Source organism: Populus alba, chromosome 18 (genome assembly GCF_005239225.2).
Source record: "Populus alba chromosome 18, ASM523922v2, whole genome shotgun sequence".
NCBI lineage: Eukaryota > Viridiplantae > Streptophyta > Magnoliopsida > Malpighiales > Salicaceae > Populus > Populus alba.
The window spans coordinates 9306088-9332243 of NC_133301.1; the positions used below are offsets into that span (position 1 = coordinate 9306088).

General features: G+C 34.7%; 1 protein-coding gene across 2 annotated transcripts in view; it reads right to left on the minus strand.

The window, feature by feature from the left end:
- LOC140954928 (FRIGIDA-like protein 4a) overlaps positions 1 to 22957 on the minus strand; it is a 40638-nt gene extending 17681 nt beyond the window's left edge. The window contains exons 1-2 of one of the 2 annotated variants that reach the window (XR_012168581.1): positions 22485 to 22957; positions 21131 to 21196 (exon numbers count right to left, since the gene is read on the minus strand). Coding sequence is in view for 1 of the 2 variants with exons in the window: in XM_073406086.1 (XP_073262187.1) it covers positions 22485 to 22626 (142 nt within the window). In the remaining variant the exon portion in view is untranslated. Of the gene's footprint in view, positions 1 to 21130; positions 21197 to 22484 lie in introns of those variants that run through there. The other variant, XM_073406086.1, reaches the window with a different exon arrangement.
- Positions 22958 to 26156: the final 3199 nt, after the last annotated feature.

Genomic DNA, 26156 nt, shown 5'->3' on the forward strand with positions numbered 1-26156 from the left:
TGGGGTTGGATTCAAGTTAGTTATAGACGAGACTTAGATTAAACTAGTTATATGACCGCGCGATGCCGCGGATTATTTTTTTTTATATAAAAAAATAAAAAAAAATTAAGATTTAAAAGTTTTAAGTTTTTCTGCAAAGCTATACCCAAGAGTCTTGGATTTGGCTACAACACCTGATCTAAGAGTAATATTAATAATAACATTAAACTTGCATGACCCAAATTTAAGTGAGCCTAGCTGCAACACCGGACCCAAGAATATTGGATGTGAGTCTGGCTATAAGGTCGTGTCATAAAAATATAATAATTAAATAGATTAATTAAAAAAAACCAAGAAAAAAACAACAAGAAAAAAAAACTAATGAAGAAAAAGAAAAAAAAATTGAATTAATTGGGTTAACTCTTTAAACCAGGTTATCCCGTAAAACCTGCAATTCGCGGCATGAAAACTTGATAACTAAATAAATAAAGAAATTGACGAGTTTACCCTGAATTAACTAGATTAATTCATCAAACCAAGTTAACATGTCAAGCCTAGGATACGTGTCATGAAAACCTAATAATTAAATAAAAAGAAATTTAACATTAACAAACTAAACTAAATGAAAAAAAATTAATTAAAAAAATCCGGGTTAACTCGTCAAACCAGATTAACCCATCAAACCCGAAATTCGTATTATGAAAATCTGATAACTAAATAAAAAAATTTAACATTATTAAACTAAATCAAACAAAAAAATTTCATTAAAAAAAGCAAAAAAATGAAAAACAAATTTATATAATATAATTATAATATTATAGAATAGGATTCTAATATAGGATGTTGTAATCATTACAGTTACTCATGTATCTATCAGAATAGGATTCTAATATAGGTTGTTGTAATCATTACAGTTACTGCAGTGTTCTACTGCCTCTATAAAAATAGGAAGGTTGGCTAAGGCACAACCCAACACATTCCATTATTCTCAACTTGGTATCAGAGCCACAAAACCCTAAAATAAATTAAACCTAATTTTCTCATAGCCTCTCAACCTCCCTTCTTCAATGGAACAGCCACCACATACATCTTCAAATTCTGCAGCACCAGCAGTCCAGCTTTCTTCTTCTCCGACAGTGCAACCCTCTTCTCTTGCAGCGCCTCCTCTGCTTTCCTCTACTAAGTCACCGCCTGGATTCTCCTCTGCCATGGCTGGTGAACGCCTCCTCTTGCAGCCCATGTTTGCTGCCTCTACTACCGCAAGCATTATCTCCCTTTCCCACACTCATCAAGTCATCTCCCTCAAATTAACAAACACCAATTATTTATATTGGCGTATGCAGATGCTGCCTTATCTCTTAGGCTAAGGAGTTTTTGGTTTTGTTGATGGCTCGAACACATGTCCATCAACACAGGTTCTTGCCCATGATAGTATCTCTCTTAAGGTAAATCTGCTTTTTCAAACCTGGAAACAACAGGACCAACTCATTCTAAGTGCTCTTCTTTCCTCCCTATCTATGGAAGTTTTGCATCTTATTGTTGGCTGTCAAAGTTCTTGTTCAGCTTGGGCACTCTTGAGCGAGCTCTCGCTTCCACCTCCAACTCTCGTATTATGCAACTTCACGGCTCTCTTCAGGATCTTCGACAGGGTGATGAATCAGTAACTCAATTTATGAAAAAAGCGAAGGCCTTATTTGATGAATGGCCGCTGCTGGTCGGCCAGTTTCACTTGAAGATTTCAATTTATATGTGTTTCGTGGTCTTCGGGGAGAGTTTAAAGACTTAGTTACCAGTCTTATTACCAAGGCTGAACCTTTATCATATGCAGATCTTCACAGCCATCTCCTCACACATGAATTTCTTCACAAATCTTCTGCTACCATACATGCTCCTCTGCTGCCCACACCTAGCATTCCATCTTCTGCTCTTGTTGCACAGCACTAGACTTTTGGCAATTCTAGCCGTAGTAGGGGCCACTTCAATGGTGGCTGGTGTCCCAACCAATCCAAAAGCAGAGGTAACCGATTTGCTGGCTCCAGACCTAATCATCGCAGCTTCCAAAACTCCTCCTTCGGTGACAATAGGCAGGGCTCTTGGCAGCGTAATAGGGGGCAGAATCCACGCTGCCAACTGTGTCAGAATTTTGGCCATACAGCTCCCCATTGCCCTCAATTCCAGCAGCGAGGTTATGGCCAACAACCTATTGCCAACCTGGTGCAGCGCAATCTCTCCTCAACCGGTTTTGTTGATTGGTTTCTAGATACCGATGCCAATCAACACGTCACACCTGATCTTGCCACCTTGACCGCTTCAGAACCGTACCTTGGTAATGATAATTTGCATGTTGGTGATGGTAAGGGCCTTCCTATATCTCATCTTGGTCATACAAAAATATATACACCACATCGTTCTTTCACCTTATCTAATGTTCTTCATGTTCCTGCAATCACAAAACCTCTGCTCTCTGTTCAGAAATTTTGTCTTGATAATAATGTTTATTTTGAATTTCACCCTCGTGTGTTTTATGTCATGGATTTCAACACCCATGAAGTCCTTCTCTCAGGTCAGAGTAAAGATGGTCTCTATGCCCTGACCAAGTCTTCCGTCACGTCAGTTCCTCAAGCCTATTGGTCTCCCTGCACTTCTGCCTCTGCCGATTTATGGCATCGTCGACTAGGTCATCCTACTTCACGTATCTTTCAATTGTTAATCTCAAAAAATAAGATTATTTGTAACAACAAACGTCTTAATTTTCAATGTCAAAGTTGTCCTTTAGGAAAATCATCGCGTTTGTCTTTAGGACCTACTGGTCACAAAACTTCTACTCCACTTGAATTAATTTTTAGTGATGTATGGGGCCCTGCTCCTCTTTTTTCTTCAGATGGCTATCGTTATTTTGTTATCTTCGTTGATGCTTATACTAAATATGTATGGTATTATCCTCTAGTTGCCAACTCTGATGTTTACTCTGTTTTTCATCAATTTCAGACTCTTGTTGAACGTCAATTTTCCTTAAAAATAAAATTTGTTCAAACTGATTGGGGCGGTGAATACCGAAAACTATCCACATTTTTTCAGACCATTGGTATTCATCATCATCTAATTTGTCCCCACACTCATGAACAAAATGGAACAGTAGAGCGTAGTCATAGGCATATTGTGGAAACAGCTCTTACTCTTTTAGGGCAATGTAAAGCACCTTTTCGATTATGGAATTATGCTTTTGAAACCTCTATTTATCTTATAAATCGCATGCCTACTCCTATTCTTGCCCATCGCTCTCCGTTTGATTGTTTATTTCAACGGTCTCCTGATTATCATTTTTTGCGTACCTTTGGGTGTCTCTGTTTTCCTTTTCTGCGTCCATATAATAATCATAAATTGGATTTTCATTCCTCTCCATGTGTGCTTTTTGGATATAGTTCCTCGCATCTTGGTTATCGATGTCTTGACATTGCATCTCACCGTATTTATATTTCTCGTCATGTCCGCTTCCATGAACATGTGTTTCCATTTGATAATTCTGAACAGATTGCAAAGGTCTCCACCACAACCCCCACCCCACCCGCTACTGTCACCCTCCCAAATTTGCTAAACCACCCACCACTACCCGCTTTCACTAGCTACCCAAATAGCCCACAACACTCCGCTTTGCCACTCCAAACAGCCACCCGACCACAGCCTCCACCCATCCCTTGGCCATCATCCCATGCTTGTTTATCTAACCCTTATGATGCAGGTTCAGATCGTCAATTGGTCTCCTCTCCTCATGGTCTTGGGGCAATTTCCAGTCCCTCCTCTACTTCGCCCTCCCTGGCCAGCACTCCTGCAGCTTCAGTCTCTACCTCCAGCCCCTCCTCTGCTAATAGTCCTGTGCTTGAGGCTGCTTCTTTATCATCCTCTCCCGCTGGTCTGCAACTTATGGTTGATTTGTCTTCTTATCAGCTGCCACAGGTCTCCTCGCTACAACCTTCTTCCCCTGCGTCTCCACCAGTACACAGTAGACATCCTATGACTCTTAGACCGCGGCAGCCGAAGACAGCTAATTTGGTTGCTTCCGTTGCCGCTACTTCTACCTCTACACGGGTATTGTATTCTCCCTCTTCTGAGCCTTTTGCATTCTCTGATGCTGACCGGTATGCAGTTTGGCATAATGCTATGTGTGATGAGATCGCCGTTTTACGCGAAAATCGCACTTGGTCTTTGGTTCCATTTCATCCTTCGATGAACGTTGTTGGCAGCAGATGGGTATATCGGATCAAACGTCGTGTTGATGGTAGTATTGAGCGCTATAAAGCGCGTCTTGTTGCTAGAGGTTTTACCCAGCAAGAAGGTATTGATTATTCTGAAACCTTCAATCCAGTTATAAAGCAGGCCACTGTCCGATTGGTTTTCTCTATTGCGGTTTCGCGAAATTGAAAGATTCATCAGCTTGATATTCATAATGCCTTCCTCAATGGTGTTCTTACTGAAGAGGTCTACATGAAACAGCCTCCAAGTTTCATTGACTCTTCTCTTCCATCTCATGTGTGCAAATTGCACAAATCATTGTATGCTTTGAAACAGGCACCGAAAGCATGGTACACTCGTCTAAGTGATTTTTTGCTCTCCATCGGTTTCCGAGCTTCCAAGGTTGACACCTACCTGTTTATCTTATCTAATGGTACTAATATCTTTTATCTCCTGGTGTATGTTGATGATATTCTGCTCACGGGTAGCAACTCTGCTATGCTCCATCACCTTATACAGTTACTCAGCTCTGAGTTCAAGCTTCGTGACTTAGGTGTTGTTCACTACTTTCTGGGTATTAAAGTTCAGTCTACCAGTATGGGTTTAATGCTGCGTCAACATAAATATATTCTTGACATCCTCACCCGAGCTAGTATGACTTCCTGCAAACTAGTTGATACTCCAGTCTCCCCTTCGAAAGTCATTTTATTACCGGATCATTCATTCTCTGATCCTACACGATTTCGTCAAATCGTGGGTGCTCTTCAATATCTTACCTTCACCCGTCCAGATATATGCTTTGCTGTTAACAGAGTCTGTCAGTTTATGCATGCTCCTACAGATTCTCATTAGGCCGCTGTCAAACGTATTTTATGCTATCTTAAAGGTACGACATCTTATGGTTTCCATATCACTCGAGGCTCCTCTTTTGCTCTACATGGCTTTACAGATGCAGATTGGGCTGGTAGTATTGATGATCGCAAGTCTACGGGCGGCTATCTTGTCTTTTTTGGTCAGACGCTGATTTCTTGGAAATCCAGCAAGCAACGCACTGTTGCTCGCTCCTCTACTGAGGCTGAGTATAAAGCCCTTGCTGATGGTACCGCTGAAGTCATTTGGCTTCAATACCTGTTAACAGATTTGCAGGTTCCCTCAGTCTCTGCCCCTACCATTTGGTGTGATAATCTTGGTGCTACCTATCTCTCAGCAAATCCTATCTTCCATGCTCGTACTAAGCATGTTGAAGTGGATTATCACTTTGTCCGAGACCGTGTTGCCAAGAAAGAAATTCAGATTCGTTTTATTCCCTCTCGAGATCAACTTGCCGATGTCTTCACTAAACCGCTTCCTGTTGCATCCTTTACTACTTTTCGATTCAAGCTTCGGGTTGATCCCCCACCCTCAGCTTGAGGGGGCATATTATAGAATAGGATTCTAATATAGGATGTTGTAATCATTACAGTTACTGCAGTGTTCTACTGCCTCTATATAAATAGGAAGGTTGGCTAAGGCACAACCCAACACATTCCATTATTCTCAACTTATAATATAATAATATATCAATAAGTGAAAGGCGTGGAAAAGCTACAGTGCTTTCCCCACGCCTTTTAGTATATTGTTAATAAATCTATTTTATTTTAATTAAATGATAAAAAAATAGACAATCAACTAGAGAAAATTAAGAAAAAAATATCATGATAACCTGTAAAAAATAATTAACAAATAATGGCTTAACTTTGGTACACAAAAATAGATTAAATATCATAATTACGATATAACAAGAAAGAAGAAGTGGTGACTAAAAATGAGTTTTTACTGATCCTAATTAAACAAGTGGTAGTGATTACTAAATCCATAGCCCAACGCTATGCCACAATTTAAATGAAAAAAAAATATTAGCTAATAAAATTGTCCGAATATTGCAATTGTGCTCTAAAAAAGTTAAAAATCTTTGTGACAAAGTCAAATAAGCTGATAACATTTAATTAAATGATAAAAAAAACAACGGTAAATGGATTATAGATTGAATCAAACAAAAAAAAAGTTTTAATGAGAACTTATAACAAACTTCAACAAAAAAAAACAAAAAAAAAGCATAGAGCCAAGCCAACCTAATATAAAAAATTAAAATCAAAGAAAAATAAATAAATAATGAGCTAAAGCATATAGAACAAATAAAAAAATAATAATTATGATAACATGAAAAAAAATATTATTTTAAAAGAGGATAAATGATGTGACTCAATCCCCGACTTATTGAATAGAAAATGATGAAATTAAATAAAACAAATAGTTTAATTCCCCATTAATCAAATGTTAAAAGTTTTAAAAAAATATATAGCAATTGAAAGCAATAAAATTAAATTAAATTAAAAAAAATAATTAAAATAAAATATATAGTCATCAAGGGTTGCCGAGAGGTGGCCTGTTTCCTCCTTCATGAAGACTTAGAAGTTTCCTTCCTCAAGAACAAGGAAGACAGGTCTCCCTTGTACTTGGCAGTAGAGAGTTGCGACGAGGAGATGATTGCTTCTCTTATAGAAGCTATGCCGGAAGGAAATTTAGGTAATCACATGTTTTCATCATTTCGACGTGAAAAATAACATGTTACTCTTATAATTATTGGTCTCATTAAAACTGATTCTTCATAATTTCATTTTATGTAAAGCATAAAATTCACGTTATTTCCATGCATTTTGTGTTTTTTGTATTGATTATCTAATTTTAAAATTATGCTGCACTAGAAAAACTAGCGGTAGGCAAGCCGGATATAATGCTTCCCGAGGACATAAAAGGGGGAAATCTCCTTCATCTTGCAGCATCAATGGGCTTCCTTTCTGGAGGAAGACTCCTGGTTAGTCGATGTCCTGTTGCCGCATCACAAAGAAACGACGAAGGCAACTTACCCATCCATGTTGCATGCCAGAAGGGCAATCTTGAAGTAGTACGCGAACTACTTACTTATTGGTTCGATCCAATGGATTTTCTCAACGAAAAAGGACAGAATATTCTTCATGTTGCAGCGGAGAGTGGACAGAGGAAAACAGTGGAAGAAATATTGGGAAATCGAGATCTGGAAGCACTTATAAATGAGAAGGATTACGATGGAAATACACCTTTGCACTTGGCTGCAATGTATGGCCGTCCTGAGATAGTGCAGGCACTAGCGAGTGACATGCGGGTGGATAAAAGGATTGTTAATAATGAAAAGTTGAAACCATCTGGTGTTGTTGTGAAATTATTGCAAGGCGGACGCTTTAAAGCTCCAAAGTCAGATGGAATGGTATGCTTATATGCTGAGCCTTTTCGAAAAAACTGACCTTATGGTGCCAATTAATGGGCTTGCAATTGCTCTTGAACATCACGGGGGATCAATCATCATATATACGTGCAAAAAATGATAATGAAAAGGACAACCTTTAACATTACAAAAACTGAATGCAAGAAAATACATTCAAATTCAGTTTCGAATGTATACTTACAAATTAATACTGTCTTTGCTTGTCCTTGCTCAGAACAAGTTAATCGATACCAAGCTTGAGGATGATGCTGCGAGAGGTGTATGGAACAAATCGCGGGAAGCAGAAGTTCGCAAAATGGTAAGATTTTCGGTTTCACAAACTTTCTTTCTTTCAAGTCTTGGCATGGACCACAAAGGGTTTTCATTGCTCCATCATATATCTTAATTTTAACATTATCAATTCTAGCAACTTAGATTGTATTATCATTTACGAGGGCTATAGAATCTCCATCATATTTTTTGTAAGTATCAAAACATTCTTTCTTTAAATAAATATGTGTGAAATTGAAGAATGAATTGATAATTGATGTATTTCAATGTACAGATATATATAGCTACAGTAGAGTGCTATTCTAGGAAATAAACTACTGTTATGCTAGAATTAAGGTTGTCCCATATATTATGGGATTGCAACAATTACATTATATACAATTCCCTAATTTATAGAGATTTTATTCTCTAACACTCCCACCTCAAGTTGGAGAGTGAATGTTTTGAAGTCCCAACTTGCCACTTAAGAATTTTAGTTGATCCTGTCCCAATGCCTTTGTGAACATGTCGGCAATTTGTTCATGTGAGCGAACGTGAGAAGTAGAGATGATTCCTGCTTGTAGCTTCTCCCTTATAATGTGGTAGTCTATCTCTATATGTTTAGTATGCTCATGAAACACAAGATTGGCTGCAATGTGCAAAGCAGCTTCATTATCACAATTTAATATTGTGGGTTTATCTTGAATGACTTTTAAATCATCCAAAATGTAGCGTAGCATGTTATCTCTAGGCACGTCGTTGCCATGGCGCGGTATTCTGCTTCTGCCGTTGATTTTGCAACATTTGATTGTTTCTTAGATTTCCAAGAAACAAGAGAATCACCAAGAAATACACAATACCCTGTGATAGTCCTTCTCGTTGTAGGGCATCTTGCATGGTCAGAATCACAATAAGCTACTAAGTCAAGGTTGTTATCCGCTGGAAAGAACAAACCTTGACCAGGTGTGCCTTTGATAAACCTCAAGACCTGAAGTGTTGCATCTAAGTGTGGTTTTCTAGGTTATTGCATAAATTGACTCAATACCTGAACAAAATACATAATGTCTGGTCGAGTGACTGTGAGGTAGATTAACCTCCCAACTAATCATCGATAACGGGTTGGATCTTCAAGTGGAACACCATCAGTAGGAGTAAGTTTCAGATGTTGTTCCATGGGAAAAGAGTCTGGTCGTCCACCCAGTAGGCCTGCATCTTGTAAAATATCTAAGGCATACTTTCGTTGACACATAAAGATCCCTTGTTTTGATTGAGAAAATTCAAGCCCCAAAAAATATCTTAGATCACCAAGGTCTTTAATGCGGAAGTGTCGAAGCAAGAATGATTTGAGACTGTTTATTTCATCCAAACTGTTGCCAGTAACAAGTATGTCATCAACATATATAAGAATGACAGTGAGAAAAGTACCATTAACTCTGGTAAAAAGTGAATAATCTGCCTTGGACTGTTGGAAACCAGCCGTCTGAATGGCTGTGGAAAACTTAAAAAACCAGTTACGAGAGACTTGTTTCAGACCATATAAAGACTTGTTGAGACGACATATAAGATTCTCCCCCTGTTGGCGAAGGCCAGGAGGAGGGTCCATATACACGACTTCAGATAAGTCACCATGAAGGAATGCATTATGGACGTCAAGTTGATGAATGAACCAACCACGGGCAGAGGCCATGGCAAGGAGGCAACGAAGAGTGGTGAGTTTAGCAGTTGGAGAAAAGGTTTCCTGATGGTCGATGCCTTCAATCTGAGTATAACCCTTAGCAACAAGACGAGCTTTGTAACGGTCAATCATACCATTAGATTTGTATTTAATCTTGTAAACCCATTTACAACCAATGGGTTTGCGGCCAAAAGGTAACGGCATGAAGGTTCAAGTATTTTGTTGTTCCAAAGCATCAAGTTCATCTTGCAAAGCATCTCGCCAGTGAGAATCTTTGACAGCTTGGGTATAAGAAATGGGCTCAGTTGTGCCTGAAATGTTAGCTAGGAAAACTCTATAAGAAGGAGAAAACCAAGAAAGGGATAAGAAAATGAGATACGGGGTGATGAGTACCTGAAGTAGATGGCGTCGGATCGGATGAGGAGTGTGGGGAGACAGCAGCATTGGAGAGGTGATAATACTATTGCCAAGATGGAGGATGTTTTTGGCTGGTGGACTGTCGAGTAGGAACAGGTGCAGGCGCTAAAGAGGAAGGTGATGAAGGCGTAAAGTCAAATGATGTGGACCCATGTGGGTAATGTGTGTCAGATCGGGTATTGGGTTCAGATGAGGGTAGTGGATTGGAGTGTGAGCTAATGGGAAATGGATCTGGGTGAGGTGGGTCCAATGGTAAAGGGAGGATTGGATGTGTTAAGGGCAGTGAGTGTTTTTCAGCATAGGGGGAAATGGTTTCATGAAAGGTAACATCCTGACTAACAAGAAAGTGATGAGAATCGAGGTCGTATAATTTGTAACCTTTTTAACCTGTAGGGTAACCAAGAAAGATGCAACGACAAGCACGAGAATCAAATTTATGGTGAGGATGAACTATAGTAGCATAACAAAGGCAACCAAAAACTCGAAGATGCGAGTAAGTTGGTGGTTTATTATAGAGCAGTTCAAAAGGGGATTTTTGGTTTAGTAATGGGGTGGGTAATCTATTAATAAGATAGACTGCGGTCAAAATACACTCCCCTAAAAAAGATAAGGGTAAACTAGATTGGAAGCGCAAAGCACGTGCGACATTGAGAATGTGGCGATGCTTGCGTTCAACAATGTCATTTTGTTGTGGTGTGTACACACATGAACGTTGAAACTCAACCCTATTATTAGGAAAAAAATCTTTCATGGAAAGAAATTCAGATCCATTAATAGTGCGTATGGTTTTAATGTTAACATTGAATTGAGTGCAAACAAAAATAAAGAAGGATTTGAGCAGGGATTGGGTGTCAGATTTGTTACTCATGAGAAAAACCCAAGTGCACCTAGTAAAATCGTCTACAATAGTGAGAAAATAACAGGCACCGGAATGTGATGAAATCCGGTGTGGTCCCCAGATATCACAATGAAGTAAGGAAAAAGGTGCAGTAGTAGAAATATTACTTAAGGGAAAAGAACTTCGAGTTTGTTTGGCCATTGGGCAAACACGACAATGATTATCAAAGGAAACAAACGTGGAAGGAATAAAGGAAGAAAGCAATTTGAGGCGAGCAACTAAAGGATGTCCAAGTCGTTGATGCCAAAGAGTGGGCGGAGAGGAAACATGGCAGGAAAGTGGCACCTGAGAGATAGATGACATGTAATAGAGTCCTCCATCTTGTTTACTCCATCCAATCATCTTCCCCATAGCCAAGTCCTGTATGACACAAAAATCAGGAAAAAGAATTATACAACAACGTAAAGATTTTGTGAGTTTACTAGCAGACATTAAATTGAGATGAAAAGAAGGCACATGAAGAACATTGTCAAGGGTAATGTTTTTATTAAAGAGAATAGTGCCAGTGGAATCGATGGGCACTGATGAACCTGTAGGTAGATTAACACATGACATACAAGAAGTATTAGAGTGAACAAAAAGGGTGGGATCAGATGAAATATGGTTTGTGGCACTACTATCAAGTATCCAAGAGTGAGATAAAATTGAATTAATAGATGGGGAATTGGACAGGCCTACAACATTGGCAAAAACATCTGTATTTTCGGATGTGGGTTTAGAGAAGCGTACCATTGCTGCTGCTAATTGTTTGCATTGATCTACAGAAAGACCATCCAAAATGTTTTTCAAATTTTGAGTGGATTGATCCACATGAAAACTGGATTGTTCAGTTTGGGCCGCAGCTGCTGTTGGTTTTGCTTGGACCTGATGCGCATAAGAAGATGAAGTGCGCCATTTGTTGCGGCTTTCATTGTGTGATGCACTCCTTGCGTTAGCATGCCCATGTGGGTTGGAACCACCATGATAAAGTTTATGTCCAGGAGGATAGCCATGAAGCTTGTAGCAATGATCGATTGTGTGATGATCCTGATTGCAATAGGTACAGTGCAGTGTGCGTTCATAGGAGGTTGGTGTTCCTCTGAAACTGGTCTAATTTCCAAAACGAAGGTGAAAAGATCCGGCTCTTTTCTGTGTTTTCACGGCAGCGGCGATGGAAACTCCTTCGATGACAGGTGATCCAATTTCCCATTATTTCTCCTCCTGAATAATTAGTGAATATACCTCCCGAACACTTGGGAGTTCCTTCATAAGTAAGATTTGGCCATGCACGGCGTTGTACGAATCATTTAACCCCATCAAAAACTGCATAATTTGGTCCTGTTCTTTAAACTTGTTGTATTCTTTCATTCCATCACAAGAGCAAGATGGTGTTCCCCTGTAGGAGGTTAGTTCATCCCAATAGCCTTTAAGTTTTGTATAATAATTGGATACAGGCATCGAACCTTGGGTGTGGAAGGCAATTGCCTTTTGGATTTGGTAGATCCGTGGAGCATTGCCTTGAGAAAATCGATCTTCAAAGTCTTTCCAGATTTCACGTGCTGTGTCTGCATAAACAACCCCTTTTGCCAAATCAGGTTCGACCGCATTGAGTAGCCAAGAAAGCACTATTTTGTCACACCTTTCCCAGAGGGCGAAGTCAGCTGGTTTATTTGCTTGCGAAGGTGTTTCATAGGAGCCATTCACAAAACCAATTTTGTTCTTGGATGTAAGGGCAATAATCATGGAGCGTTTCCACGTGGGATAATTATCACCATTAAGGCGCTTGGTAATTAACAAGTAAGAGCCCTGGGTGATCTGAAGAGTGTATAAAAAAGGATTCTCAATGATGGAGCTTTGAGAAGACTCATCGTCATTGCCCATGATGAAAGAAGATAAAGAGGAAATCTGTTTCAATCAAAGAGAAAGAATACAAAAGTTGCAGCGGAAAAAGAAAAGCCACCACAAGGTAAGCTCTGATAAAAGAAGATAAAAAAGAAATTTGTTTCAATTAAAGAGAAAGAAGACAAAAGTTGCAGGGGAAAAAGAAGAGCCACCACAAGGTAAGCTTTGATACCATGTGAAATTGAAGAATGAATTGATAATTGATGTATTTCAATGTACAGATATATATATAGCTACAGCAGAGTGCTATTCTAGGAAATAAACTACTGTTATGCTAGAATTAAGGTTGTCCCATATATTATGGGATTGCAACAATTACATTATATACAATTCCCTAATTTATAGAGATTTTATTCTCTAACACTCCCACCTCAAGTTGGAGAGTGAATGTTTTGAAGTCCCAACTTTCTTTCAAGTCTTGGCATGGACCACAAAGGGTTTTCATTGCTCCATCATATATCTTAATTTTAACATTATCAATTCTAGCAACTTAGATTGTATTATCATTTACGAGGGCTATAGAATCTCCATCATATTTTTTGTAAGTATCAAAACATTCTTTCTTTAAATAAATATGTGTGAAATTGAAGAATGAATTGATAATTGATGTATTTCAATGTACAGATATATATAGCTACAGTAGAGTGCTATTCTAGGAAATAAACTACTGTTATGCTAGAATTAAGGTTGTCCCATATATTATGGGATTGCAACAATTACATTATATACAATTCCCTAATTTATAGAGATTTTATTCTCTAACAATATGAAAGGAGCATGCAAAATCTACAATCCATGAATTACATTTATGATCCATGAGAACATCATCATCTTTGCTTCCATAACCAATGCCTCGTTACCTTTTGACATTGTTTTCTACTTTCAAAACCTTTCATTCTCCAGTAAGATTATAGTTAGATCATTTAAGCATGAGGTTTCGCTCTTTATCCTCAATATTGTTTTCTAGTATTGACTACTTGTGTTGTCAACCTGTTAACTCTTGAAAGATATCCATTCCTTCATCCATCCTCAAGAGTACAAATCTAACTTCAAAAGAAAACGATTAGCCATGGGTCTAGAAGCATAAATACTCTCTAATTTTTTCCATATGCCAATAAGATAACTTCATTAGTTATCTCTTATAGCCAATAAGCTTCTAGTAATGGCATTAAACTCCACAATCCAGCTTCTAGTAATTGCATATATAGGAACAAATCCATTTAAAAAGATTTTTTAATTGTCAAAACCTCAGTCACATTTAATTTTTTTATACCTATAGAATAAAAGAAAACATATAAAAAATTTCTTTCATGATCTCTTAAAAATCCATCAATACCAGAGGTTTTTGGTTAGCCATTTAAAGAACCATTCACATTTCACTTCAGGTGGCATCCATTTAAAAAAAGAAACTTTAGGTGGCATCCATTTCCAGTTGCTTTGGTCCACATAAGATGCTAATCCAAAAACTTTCACATCCACATTTTGTCCATGTTGCAAATTTATAGAAAAGGGAATTATAGATTTCTTTTAATTACCTTCAACTTGATTAATCCCAAAAGGAAATAAAGTTCTTTACTTGCTAAAAAATATGGAATGCCTCGCTGATCCACTAAATATATAGCGATGAATTACTCCTTCGTTATTATGGGATATTAAGCTAACATTGTCATGATGCTTTATATAATTTGTTTACCAGATATTTTCTAATTAACACTTTGTTGTTCAGCGTAAGGTATTACAAGTTTTGGTGAAGGCAGATGATATGGCTGAGTTTGACATCAATCTTATCTCTAATTTACCAAGAACGACGTTAACGACGGAGCAACTGAACAGAGGGATAGGGAATCTTCTCGTGGTGTCAGTACTGGTAGTTGGAGTAACCTTCGCTGGTGCTATCACTGTGCCTGGATCATCTCATGATCTTAACAGTGGTAGTTCAAAAAATCTGATGAGAGCTTATTTTTTTTTCGACATGCTAGCTATGAATTTCTCCCTCATCGCCGCTATAATCCTTTGTCAGATATCATTAGGTCGTACCAGTTATGTAACAATAAGCATGGAGATAGCGACATTTCTTAATTTTTACTCCCTTATCTGCATGGGTTTAGCATTTACATTCATCCTGGCAATCACGGTGCAAGAACGTAATGGATTTTTCACAACCATCGTCACATTCCAAGCCCATCTTTTTTTTGTCCAAGTGGTTTATTCCTATAGATTGATGGTTTCAACTGCAAATTCAATACTGTCTTTTCTGCAAGCAAAACTCTTTAAATTGATGGCTCGAATGGAAGGAGGGAGGATGTACGGACTTCTCTTATGGGTAGAGAATAGGATCACATCCAGTTCAAACTGGATAGCTTGCAAACGGGAGGGCAATTAAATCTCATGTAATTAATTTGTATCTCTTTTAACAAATAGATATTAACCTCTTTCTCTTCTCTCTTGTAATGATTTTGGTTATATATAAAGCAGAACATACATGTCTCTGGTGTGTCTTCTTTCATATTGCAGGTACTTGGCGTGTCAGCACTACATTTTCAAAAACGTATTTAAAAAAATTTAAAAAATTAAATCAGTTATAGAACAGATACATGATTTAAGTTAGTTATAGAACAGACTAGATTAAATAAATTTATTTTATTTTAATTAGATAATAAAAAAAATAGACAATGAGCTAGAGCATATAGAACAAATTAAGAAAAAAATGATCATGATAACCTGAAAAAAAATATTATTTTAAAAAAGAATCAATGAGTGACTCAATTCCTAACCCATAAAATATGATATGATGAAATTGGATAAAAAAATAGTTTAATTTTTCAAACTAATCAAATGTTAGAAGTTAAAAATGAAAAAAAAGAAAATTTAATTATACAAAAAGATTAAAAAAAAATAGCAATTGAAGGAATGAGGATCAAAATAAAAATAAAAAATAAATTTTATTTTTTATTGAAGGGTGAAATTAAAAAACAAAATTCAATTTGACAAAAGGACTCAAAAAATAAAACTATCAAAGGACTAAATTGAAAAAAAAAAATATCACAAATTGAAATTGAAGGATAAAATTAAAAATAACTCAAAATTTCATAGAATGACTAAGAACAAAAATAAATAATAATAAAAAATAATGAATTTGACATCTCAATAAATTAGAGAACAACTTTGAAATTTTGCATAACCAACACAATTTTTAAGAGGAGGAAAGAGTAAAGTGGGATGAGAAGATAAAAAGATCACTAACACATCACACCACCACCACCCCAATGACACCACGCATTGTCCTTAAAGGAAAGGATATTGCAGTGCTTCCAATGACACGATAAAAGCTAGTGTTCAGTCGCTAAGAGATGTCACTTGAATGGTGCTAGCGCCACCCATATGCTAGCACAAGCATTACAATAAGTTATCTATTTTTTGTTTTCAAATAATATTTTATATTTATTAAAATATTAAATTTTACTTCAACTACTTAATAATAACAAGAAAACCAGTATAAAAAATAGTCAAGAGCTTTGGACACCAATTTATAAATTTTTACATATAAAGATATTTTAATTATTTCAATGATTTCAAAATGCAAAAACACTTATTAATTTGTCTCGACAATAACAAATGAAACTTGTGAAAATATCTTAATTATCTTTAATAAACTAGTTCAAATTTCTTCCATGAGGAAAGCAAAAATTATCATTACTTTGGTTCAATAAATAGAACTTATTAATCTACATGAAACAGTGTTTTTCCAAACAGTAATAGTTTTTGGTTGATGACCACAAGATGCGATTATTTTGTTTTGGAAACTCAATAAACTAATTACGGTATACCAAGAAAAAGGGAAAAAAATATTTGCATAATTATAAAATAGTTTCGTTATAATTCAAGGAGAAGTGATGACTAAAAATTAGAATTCACTGTTCCTAATTAAACAAGTGGTAGTGATTACTAAATCCATAGCCCAACGCTACGCCACAAGTTAAATGAAAAAAAAATATTAGCTAATAAAATTGTCCGAATAATTGCAATTGTGCTCTAAAAAAGTTTAAAATGTTTGTGACAAAGTCAAAGAAGCTGATAACAGTTAATTAAATGATAACAAAACAACGGTAAATAGATTATGGATTGAATCAAACAAAAAATATATATAGTTTTTAATGAGAATTTATAAAAACATCAACAACAAAAAAAAGTGTTTAGAGCTTAATTCTAAGCCAACCTAATATGAAAGATTGAAATTATAGATAAAAAATAAAAAAAACTTAAATTAATCCGAGCATGCATGCAAATGCTGCAAGTTGATTTATGATAAAACAAAGAAGGGTAAATAGATTGAATCAAAACAAAAAAAAATGGATGAGATCTTATAAAAAACATCAACAAAAAAGAGAAAAAGTGATGGAGCTTAGTTCCAAGCCAACCAAATATGAAAGATTGAAATTGAAGAAATAAAAAAAAAAAAAAAAAAAAAAAACTTAAATCAATCCAAGTGTTCATATTAAAGTTGCAAGTTGGTTTATTAGACTAAGATAAGCGTATAGAAAGCAAATAAAAAAAAAATAGAAGTCTATTCCTAAAAAATCAAATGTAGAAAAATAAAATTCATAGGAAATCAATTTAGAAGAATGACAGGAAAAAAAAAAAAAAAAAAAAGAAAGAAACACCAGCAAACCAATAAGCCTACCAAACCTTAATGATCCAGATTATGAGAATGACATAACCCAATAAAAAGCAAATTAAAAAAATTACGAAACTCAATTCTAAAGGGAACCAAATCTTCAAGGATGAAACTAAATAAACTTTTAAATTAAAAAAGTAACGATCCAAAAAAAGATTCGTTAAACCTGTGGTCTTGATAGTGAAATCGAGATAACTGAATTCAAAGAAAAAAATAAATAAATCATGAAGATCAATTTTGAAAAAGAAATTGAAGGATGAAAATAAAAAAAGAAAAATTATATTGAGAGAAATAAACCCTAATAAATAAAAGAACAATGTTAACCCAGGTTAATTTTTAAAATATATGACTTGGTTCATAAAACAATGATCACCCTGTAAAAAAAAAAAACACGGAACTCAATTCCTAACTAACACCATGTTGAAGAATTAAATTAAAAAAATTAATTTTTATAAAAGGCTCAAAAACAAGAAAAAATAGTAACCAAAAAAATGAGAACAAAAGTAGAAATAAAAAAAAAATAGAGGAGATTTGGCATTTTTTATTTGATTGTGAAATTGAAAGGACAATTTCATTTCACTAAAGGATCAAAAACTAAAAATGAGAATTAAAAAAATATAGACCAAATTAAAAAATAAAATAAAAGGACAACCTATAATTTTTATTGAATAATAAAATTAAAAAATAATTTTTAATTTTAGAAAAAAGACCCAGAACAAGAACTTAGTAATTAAAAGAAGAAATGGTCAAATTTGAAATAACAATAAATAAGGGAACAATTATGAAATTTAAAATGGCTATCATGAATTTTAAGGAGAAGAGAGGGAAAATAAGAAAAGAATAAAGAAAATAACATTGACGACACAACACTAAGAATGAGAATACATATGCCACCCCTGCAGGAAAGAATGTTGAGATGCATGAACTACCCCATCAAACACGTGGTCCTAGTAATGAAATCAGAATAATTAAAGGCCCAATTTTTAAAAAAAAAAAATAAAATTAAAGGATGAAAATGAAAACTAAAAATTGTGTAGAAAAAAAAATCAATAAAAAAAAACAAAGTTAACCCGGGTTTAATTTTTAAAATATATGATTTTGGTTTCATGAAACCATGATCATCCTATCAAGAAAAAACATGTAGCCTAATTTCTAACTAACCACATGCTAAAAATTAAATTAAAAAAATTAATTTTTACAAAAGGCTCTAAAATTTAAAAAAAAAAAAAAAAGCAAGCAAAAGAATAAGAATAAAATTAGAAATAAAAACAAATTAGAGGATAAAAATTGAAAGGAAAATTTAATTTCACTATAGAATAAAAAACTAAAAAAGAATTACAAAAAATATGGATCAAATTTCAAAAAATAAAATAAAAGGACAACATACAATTTTTTTTATTGAATAATGAAATTGATAACAATTTTACATTTTAGAAAAAGACCTAGAACAAAAACTTAGTAATAAAAAAGGGACCAAATTTGAAATAATAATAAAACAAAGGGGCAACTATGAAATTTGAAATGGCTAGTATGAATTTTGAAAGAGGGGAGAGGAAAAATATGGAAAAAAATAAAGCAAATAACACACCACCAAGAATAAGAATACATGTGCTACCCCTACAGGAAAAGAATTCTAAAATGCATCGATTGCCACAATGGAAAAGTGGGTTGTCCGCTAAAAAGATTGCATGCGCCGCCAAATCTGCTGCATCTTTTTAACTATACCCATTAATTTCAGTCTTTTTATATTTTGTTTCATAATGAAAATTCAGTTCTTTAAGCTCTAATTGCTTTAAATCAACTTAATTTAAACATATTTTGATAAATTGGGCATCAATCGAGCACCAGACCTTTGCCTTAATATTGCAGGACCTTTATATCTAAGAATAAAAACTATCAAGACAATTTAAAAAAAAAATGAAAAGATCAAATTAAAATAAAAATTAACGACAGCTAAAATTACAAAACTAGTCATCAATGGAACAAAATTAAAGGTGCTCATAAGTTTTCAAAGACTCGATTTTAGTTCCAAAAGCCTTAGTTGCTCTAAACCAATAAAATGGAATATTTTGTTGTAAAATTAAACATCAATTGATCATTTAGAAGATTGATTTAATCAAACTATATTTTTTAGAAGGAGACAATATTATCTACCTACAGTTTAAGTTCAAACTATCTGTTACCATCTAATCTTGTCATCAGGCCCAAAAAATTGACTATGAGGTTGTGCTAGGAGAGGCAATAGCATTAAAAAAGGTGGCAATATTATGAGCTATAAGGGGACATTATTGCTCTATCCATGTGTAGTTATTTGTTTATATAGAGAATTAGATGATGAATAACCATTTTATACAACATCTAATACAAGCTTCTCCATTGGTCTGAATGTTTGTGAGTTATTTTCAGACCTCTTGTGGCCAAAAGAATGGCTTCTATCAATTACAAGGACTAACTAATTGTTATCCATTATAGCCATGTTCTTACTAAATTGGATTTTTAGCATGATTACTAAATTGTTATGATTTTTAGCCAATCTATTAATTGATAATAGATCAATGAATTCTTTAATTAATATGTTCCTTGTTATTCATTTCTTCCTTCTAATAAGAAGATACTAAACCTAAAAAAGTGCAAGCAGCAAATGAAATTGGTTTGATTAACCAAAATTTGGCAAAAACACAAGCATAGGCACCCAATGGCGACTCCAATCAAGGAAGAAGTTGAAAGAATACAATGCTCGATAGCCAGACCATTTAAAACTCACAGCACGGAAATCACATCCAGCTTGAGCTCCATATAAAGGTAATCAGCGTTACAGGCATGGGCATCATATCCAGTCATGAGATAAGACAAAAAAAAAAAACTTTTATACGGGAAAGGGAGATGAAGGGGGCGGGTCCCAAGATTAGAGGGCCACATCCAGAAATCATAGAGACCAAAAAAAAATAAAAATAAAAATCTTAACATCTGGCTAGGTTTCTCCCATCTTATTGAGTGTAGGATGAAGGTTGGTAAGTAACGGGTGCAGCAGAGCCGTAATCATATGCCCCATAACTGGTCTGGCTTCCATAAGAACCACTGGCACGGAAACCGGCAGCACTCATGTTCTCCGCTGGCTGTGAGTAGAGTTGTTGAGGAATTGCATTGGGGCTTTGAGAGTGATGGTAGGGTTGTTGAGAGATTGCAGAAGGGCTTTGAGCGTGGGAGATACCATAAGTTGATGCATACGGGGCTGCTGCAGGGCCCTCGTAGACACTCTGGCTTAGGGTAGTGGAATGGCCCAGAATATCTTCTAGCCGGGCTATGCTGTGTTGCCAGGGGGAGAGCATTCCTGCGGCTGAAAGAGGAATAATTGTTTGAAAAATTTGGCAGCTTTGGCTTGTCGATAAGGAGGAGGTCCACTGTCCCGGCCACCACCTGAAACCATGGCCTCGCTTGTTTTTTGAGACTTGGTGGCAGTGGGCAGCTGACGTACCCCTCTTCCTCTCTGCTTTGGTTTTTTCAAGCAGAGAAGCCCGTTTTCCTCAAGCTGTCAAGGGAAAAATTTCCTGGGATTTTCAAGCTTATGATCTTCCACACATTTGATGATTGGCTTTTAATAGAATTCAACTCCAAGGTACTTGACTCATCCTGCAAAAAAAAATTAATAAGACTCCAATACTTCATGTCATTAGAATTACACAACGTAGATAGAGATTAGACACACCGTTGCAGCTACACTATAATTGCCATTCTTCAAGACAGTAGTTGTGATCTTCTTGGAATTCTTAAGATATACTTTGAAAAGTAGAGATACAGGAGAAAATCTTTTTTTTCGTCAAACCAGATTTTCAGAAGCAAAATATACAGCCTCTATCTCTTTCCCATTCTTCACCAATTCATCAATTATATCTGCAAAAACAATTTATGGATTGAAAAAAGTTTAACCCCATAAACACTTGTTTGAACTCTCAGCTAAAAACTAAGTTACAGAACATATACACAGTGATAAGTCATATCTTGAAACCAGTACTAGGGCTCATACACTACTTAACTACCTCTCGTGAGGGGAGGAATGAGGCAGGTTTGGGGCAGGTTTGGTTCATATGAAACTAAAGAAATAAGCAAGAAAAAGATATTCCGTCAACTAGCCTTAAATGATGATTAGGATTATTACTCCCGGGAATACAGAAAACTTTTTGAGAGATTGACCAAATCAGTCATTGTTATTATCTGAAGTAACAACACAGATAAACTCTGCCTACCAAAATAAGAGGTTTGCTAACAAAGTTGCATGCACAATTTAAAGGGGATCCAGCCCCTGTTGGAATGGCAAACCAATAAAATTAACAGACCTTTTTTTTCTTTGACAAATGGTTGTTGAGAACCATTGAACACTTAAAGAGTCTAGTTCAATTAAGCATACAAAGAACATTCTTCAGAAAAGGAAATAAGCAGTTCTATCCACAATGGTGTAAGCAAAACCAGTTCAACTATCGCATGTCATTTATACATTTATTTGTCAGGGCAGTATAGCATTGTTTCCATCACCTTGGTAAAGTCTGTTTTATTTAAATAAATTATCACTTCCCAGGTGATATCAATGCATTGTCCCACGCTGGCTTTCAAAAGCATCAGCCTGGAAAACATTACGGCAAATTACCCAATTAACTTAACAAGGCCACACCAAGCAGATGTAGTAGTACCAGGATAGGACCTTGCATTATTTGTAAATGTCAAAAACATCAGAAACAATTTCTAGTGGAACAAAAATGCAATAATGCAGGTAATTTTAAAATGATTTTGAACATAGGCAATTCAACTCTTAGAGCATTAGCCTCGAGTTCTTTAGAAACAGAATAAAGCGTTTTTTGGCATAATTTACATAGCATTTGGAGATACTAAAGCTGTGCCCTTTCAGATTCACAGTATCATATCTATTAATTCATACAAAGAGAGATTATTATGTCCCTTTGATGTCAACTACTTATGCAATGATCTTCATTTACAACAATGAATCTCACCAAAAAAAAAGGTATAGAACGAAAACGCAACACCCAAAAGTACAAAAAATAGTAGCGAGTTGAACAGAAAAACCTTGCAACAAAATGTCACTGACATTCTTATGAACTGACCACACAGAACAGCAATTACCACTGAAGAACAAATAACCACTGATCAAATTAAACATCCTACATACCTCCCATTTTCTCTCCAAAACCAATAGCAGCTGCAAGCTTCGCCAATATCCTCCTTGATGCATTCTCTGCCACAAGCTTCCTCAAAGACTCCTCATCAAACCTCGACTTCAGCCCAAATCCCAACACCATTTGCAAAAACATCACCGCCTCCGCAGGTCCCACGACTCCACCCGCCGCCTCCGCCACCACCCTCCCATCAGCCTTCTCCTCTACGTCGTCCTCCTCCTTCCAGCTCTCCAAAAATCCCAGCAAGCCCTCTCCACCACGCTACGTGCAAATTCCGGCCCTTTATCCTTCCTTCCAAAACAACTACCTTCCGGGAAAAGCGCCTGCACCAGTATTCCACATGCCCACCTCTTATCTGTAACCCCAACTTTCCCAACTTTATCTCTTACTAACTCATCCACTGCATCCAAAGTCAGTCTCGCAAGGATCCACAGCTTCCATTATCGCACGTGAAATCTCCGCTCTAAGAAACACTGATTCCCTTCCGTTTTCGAAACTACAAATCTTAACAGCCCAATGAATCCATTCTCCTACATAAAGAACTTCAACGAATCCGATACGATTATCGAAAGAGTGGGAATTTCGGAACTCCGATAACGCGTCTCTCTTTGCTCCTCGACTTTGGCAGCAGCAAACTGCCTCGCGTTTCCGGTAATGGATTTTTCTCTGCAACTAAGGGATTCGAGGGTTAGCTGGGAATTGGATTCTAAAGAATTGGAATTTGGATTCCAGGGATTGGGGATTTTCTGGGAGAGGAGTTTTTGAAGGGATTTTGAAGTGAGTGGGTCAAGGTTCGTGAATAGTTTTGGGTACAGGGACGATAAATGGAATGGTCTTTCGCGCGTCGATGTCGTTGAAAGAATTTCTGGCGTTCTTCTCTGTTTTGCGATTGCTAATTCGGTCCGCCCATTGATTGAAGACGATGAAAGATTTGTGAAAACGATGCTTGATTCTTTATAAGGAATGAATGATCGATCGGGGGTTTCAAAAACCCTAAACCCTAAAATGGGTGGTTTGAGGGGAAAAGGAAAAGGATTTAATGACTGGTTCCGTAATTTTCCCTTTTGCGTTTCAGTAGTCACTGTTTATTTTGCATTTCAAAATTATTTTTAAAACAGAATAGATTTTTTATTTTTTTTAATTTTTTTTATTTCAAATTAAATAATTTTCTGATAAAATTATTTTGATATGTTAATATATTAAAAATAATTATAAAAAATAAAAAATATTATTTTAATATTTTTTAAGTAAAAAAGTACTTTAAAAAAAAAATTGCAATCACATTTCCAGGTAAGTAATTCATTGTTTGTGCAATATAAAAAATAATAAATTAATGAATTTTAATTAAAATAAAGTTTTTAATTAAAACATATATGTTTTTTCAATAATTTATTGCATAACCAATAGAATTTTAATTAATAATTTTAAAAATATCCCTACTTTTTTTTATTATATTCATCACCGCTCAATGGTAATGTTTTTCACATTATTCTTATAATATTTGAAAAATTACAATCAAATCCTTCTTTCATTTTTAATTTTTAATGGCAATTTCCTTTTTAATTTCATCTTATTAGGTCCATTGTTTGAATTTTTTAAAGTTTGTATTAGAATTTAAACCAAATTAGATATATAAACATATTATGATGCATTACTAAAGAAATTGAAGGATAAAATACATTTTTTTTAATATATTCTATTAATGTTTTCCATCAATGCCATTGTTTAAAATAAATAAATGTTACCCTTATTCTTCTTGACTACTTTTTCTTTAACAAAAATAACAAGCTCAAATGGCAAATTGGGATGGCAACTTTATAGAATTAGGTGCCTAATATCACTTACTTAATGTAATATTCAATTTGACGTACTATAGATAAAATTTCAAACAAATTTCTCTTGGACCCAAAGATAGAATTCACTTACCCGTATCCCAATCAGATATTTTCATTATTTTTATTAAAAAAAAATTATAATTTTTTTTATGGGTGATATATATACTTCAAACTTTGTTATATTTAGAAATTTTGGTATATGGTGTCGTTATTGGGTTTTTTAAAACACATACAATATAATAAAAAAATATAAATATTTAAAAAATTTTAGGATTTTTGAGGATACAGTTAGATAGATCTAAGAGTGTTTTAGCGATTTTATATAACTTGAAAATCATATATTATTTTTTGCTTTGAATATTTTGATTCAACGCTAAAATTGTTTGCAAAACCAAGTATCCCAAACTTCTAATAGTAATCTATACAAACTACTAGTGAGAAATCTTCTAAACACTTTAAAAAAAGATTGATTGATATACATTATAGTGCTAACTCTTTTTTTTTTTTTTTGTATTTTATATGTTTTAAGTACTACATTTTTTCACCTTAAGAATAAAAGGCATGGGAAACTAAAAAAAAACTTAAAATGACAAAATATCAATTTGGCCCTTAAATAATATCATATATATTATTTTAATTTAATTTTTAGAAATTTATTCAATCAAGTCCTTACGTTATTGTTTATAGTCTAGAATTGCAATCCTTTTAATTACATTATAATTCCTTATTTTTTAAATTTATTTACAATCAAGTCACAACTTGATTAATCATTCTTTTTTTTAACTTTTTTAAAACCAATGGTTTTTATGTGTGACCCATAAGGTTCCCTAATAAGTTGATCCAAATATAAGTCATAATCTAAAATAAAATCAAGATTAAAATAAATTAAACAAAATAATTTAATTATCAATTCACAATTAATTTTTTATATATATTTTGAAGATCAAATAAAATGTCTAGTAACCTGTTGTTATCGCGTCCAAAATATTAAGAAAGTCATAAAGTTAGTTTGACTCAATTTTTAGTAACTAATTCTTAATATAATTATTATCTTTTTATCCTCTTAACAATATTTTAATTTAGGACATTATAACAATGGGTTGGTGAATACTCTCTTGATCACTCAAGTACCTTCATATAGTTCATGTTATACCTAATATTCACTCATTTTGTTAGCACGATTAGGAGAACATGTAACTGATTAAAGGATAACATTCTTTATATAAGATAACTTTGCGATCTTAAGTCTAAAAATCACTTACACTATTGTCATGTGAGCCTTTCAATAGATATAAGTGATCTATCCATATGGAGTTATCATGTGGGTCAATTCATTATACATATCTTATGACAAAAACTATATATATTAAAGTTTTGTATATCCATATATTTACCCCCTGCTTATTCGAGAACAAACTACTTCCTTTTCATTAAGAAAAGAAACATAATATGTACTAGTCTATACGACTCTTTTAATAAATGTCTAGTGTATTTTAAGAACACTGCTTTAATGCACTAGAATATTTTAATAATTATAACAGCTTTTTATAATTTTCTTACAAAATATTTTTATCCATAACTTTATCTTTACTCTAGATTTGTAAATCAAGTATTAGATTCATTGATCTTAATATTATTATAAGAATATTAAAATGATAAATTTAGTTTTAGGGGACCATTTTCCAACTTGGGATCTTTATGATAAAATATAAGATTAATGACCTTCCGTAGCTTAAATCATTTTTTAGAAATTTCTCCCAATTCAAATTTAACATGATTATTGTATAGTTATTCGACCTTTTTTTAGATATGGGAAAGGTCATAATACCG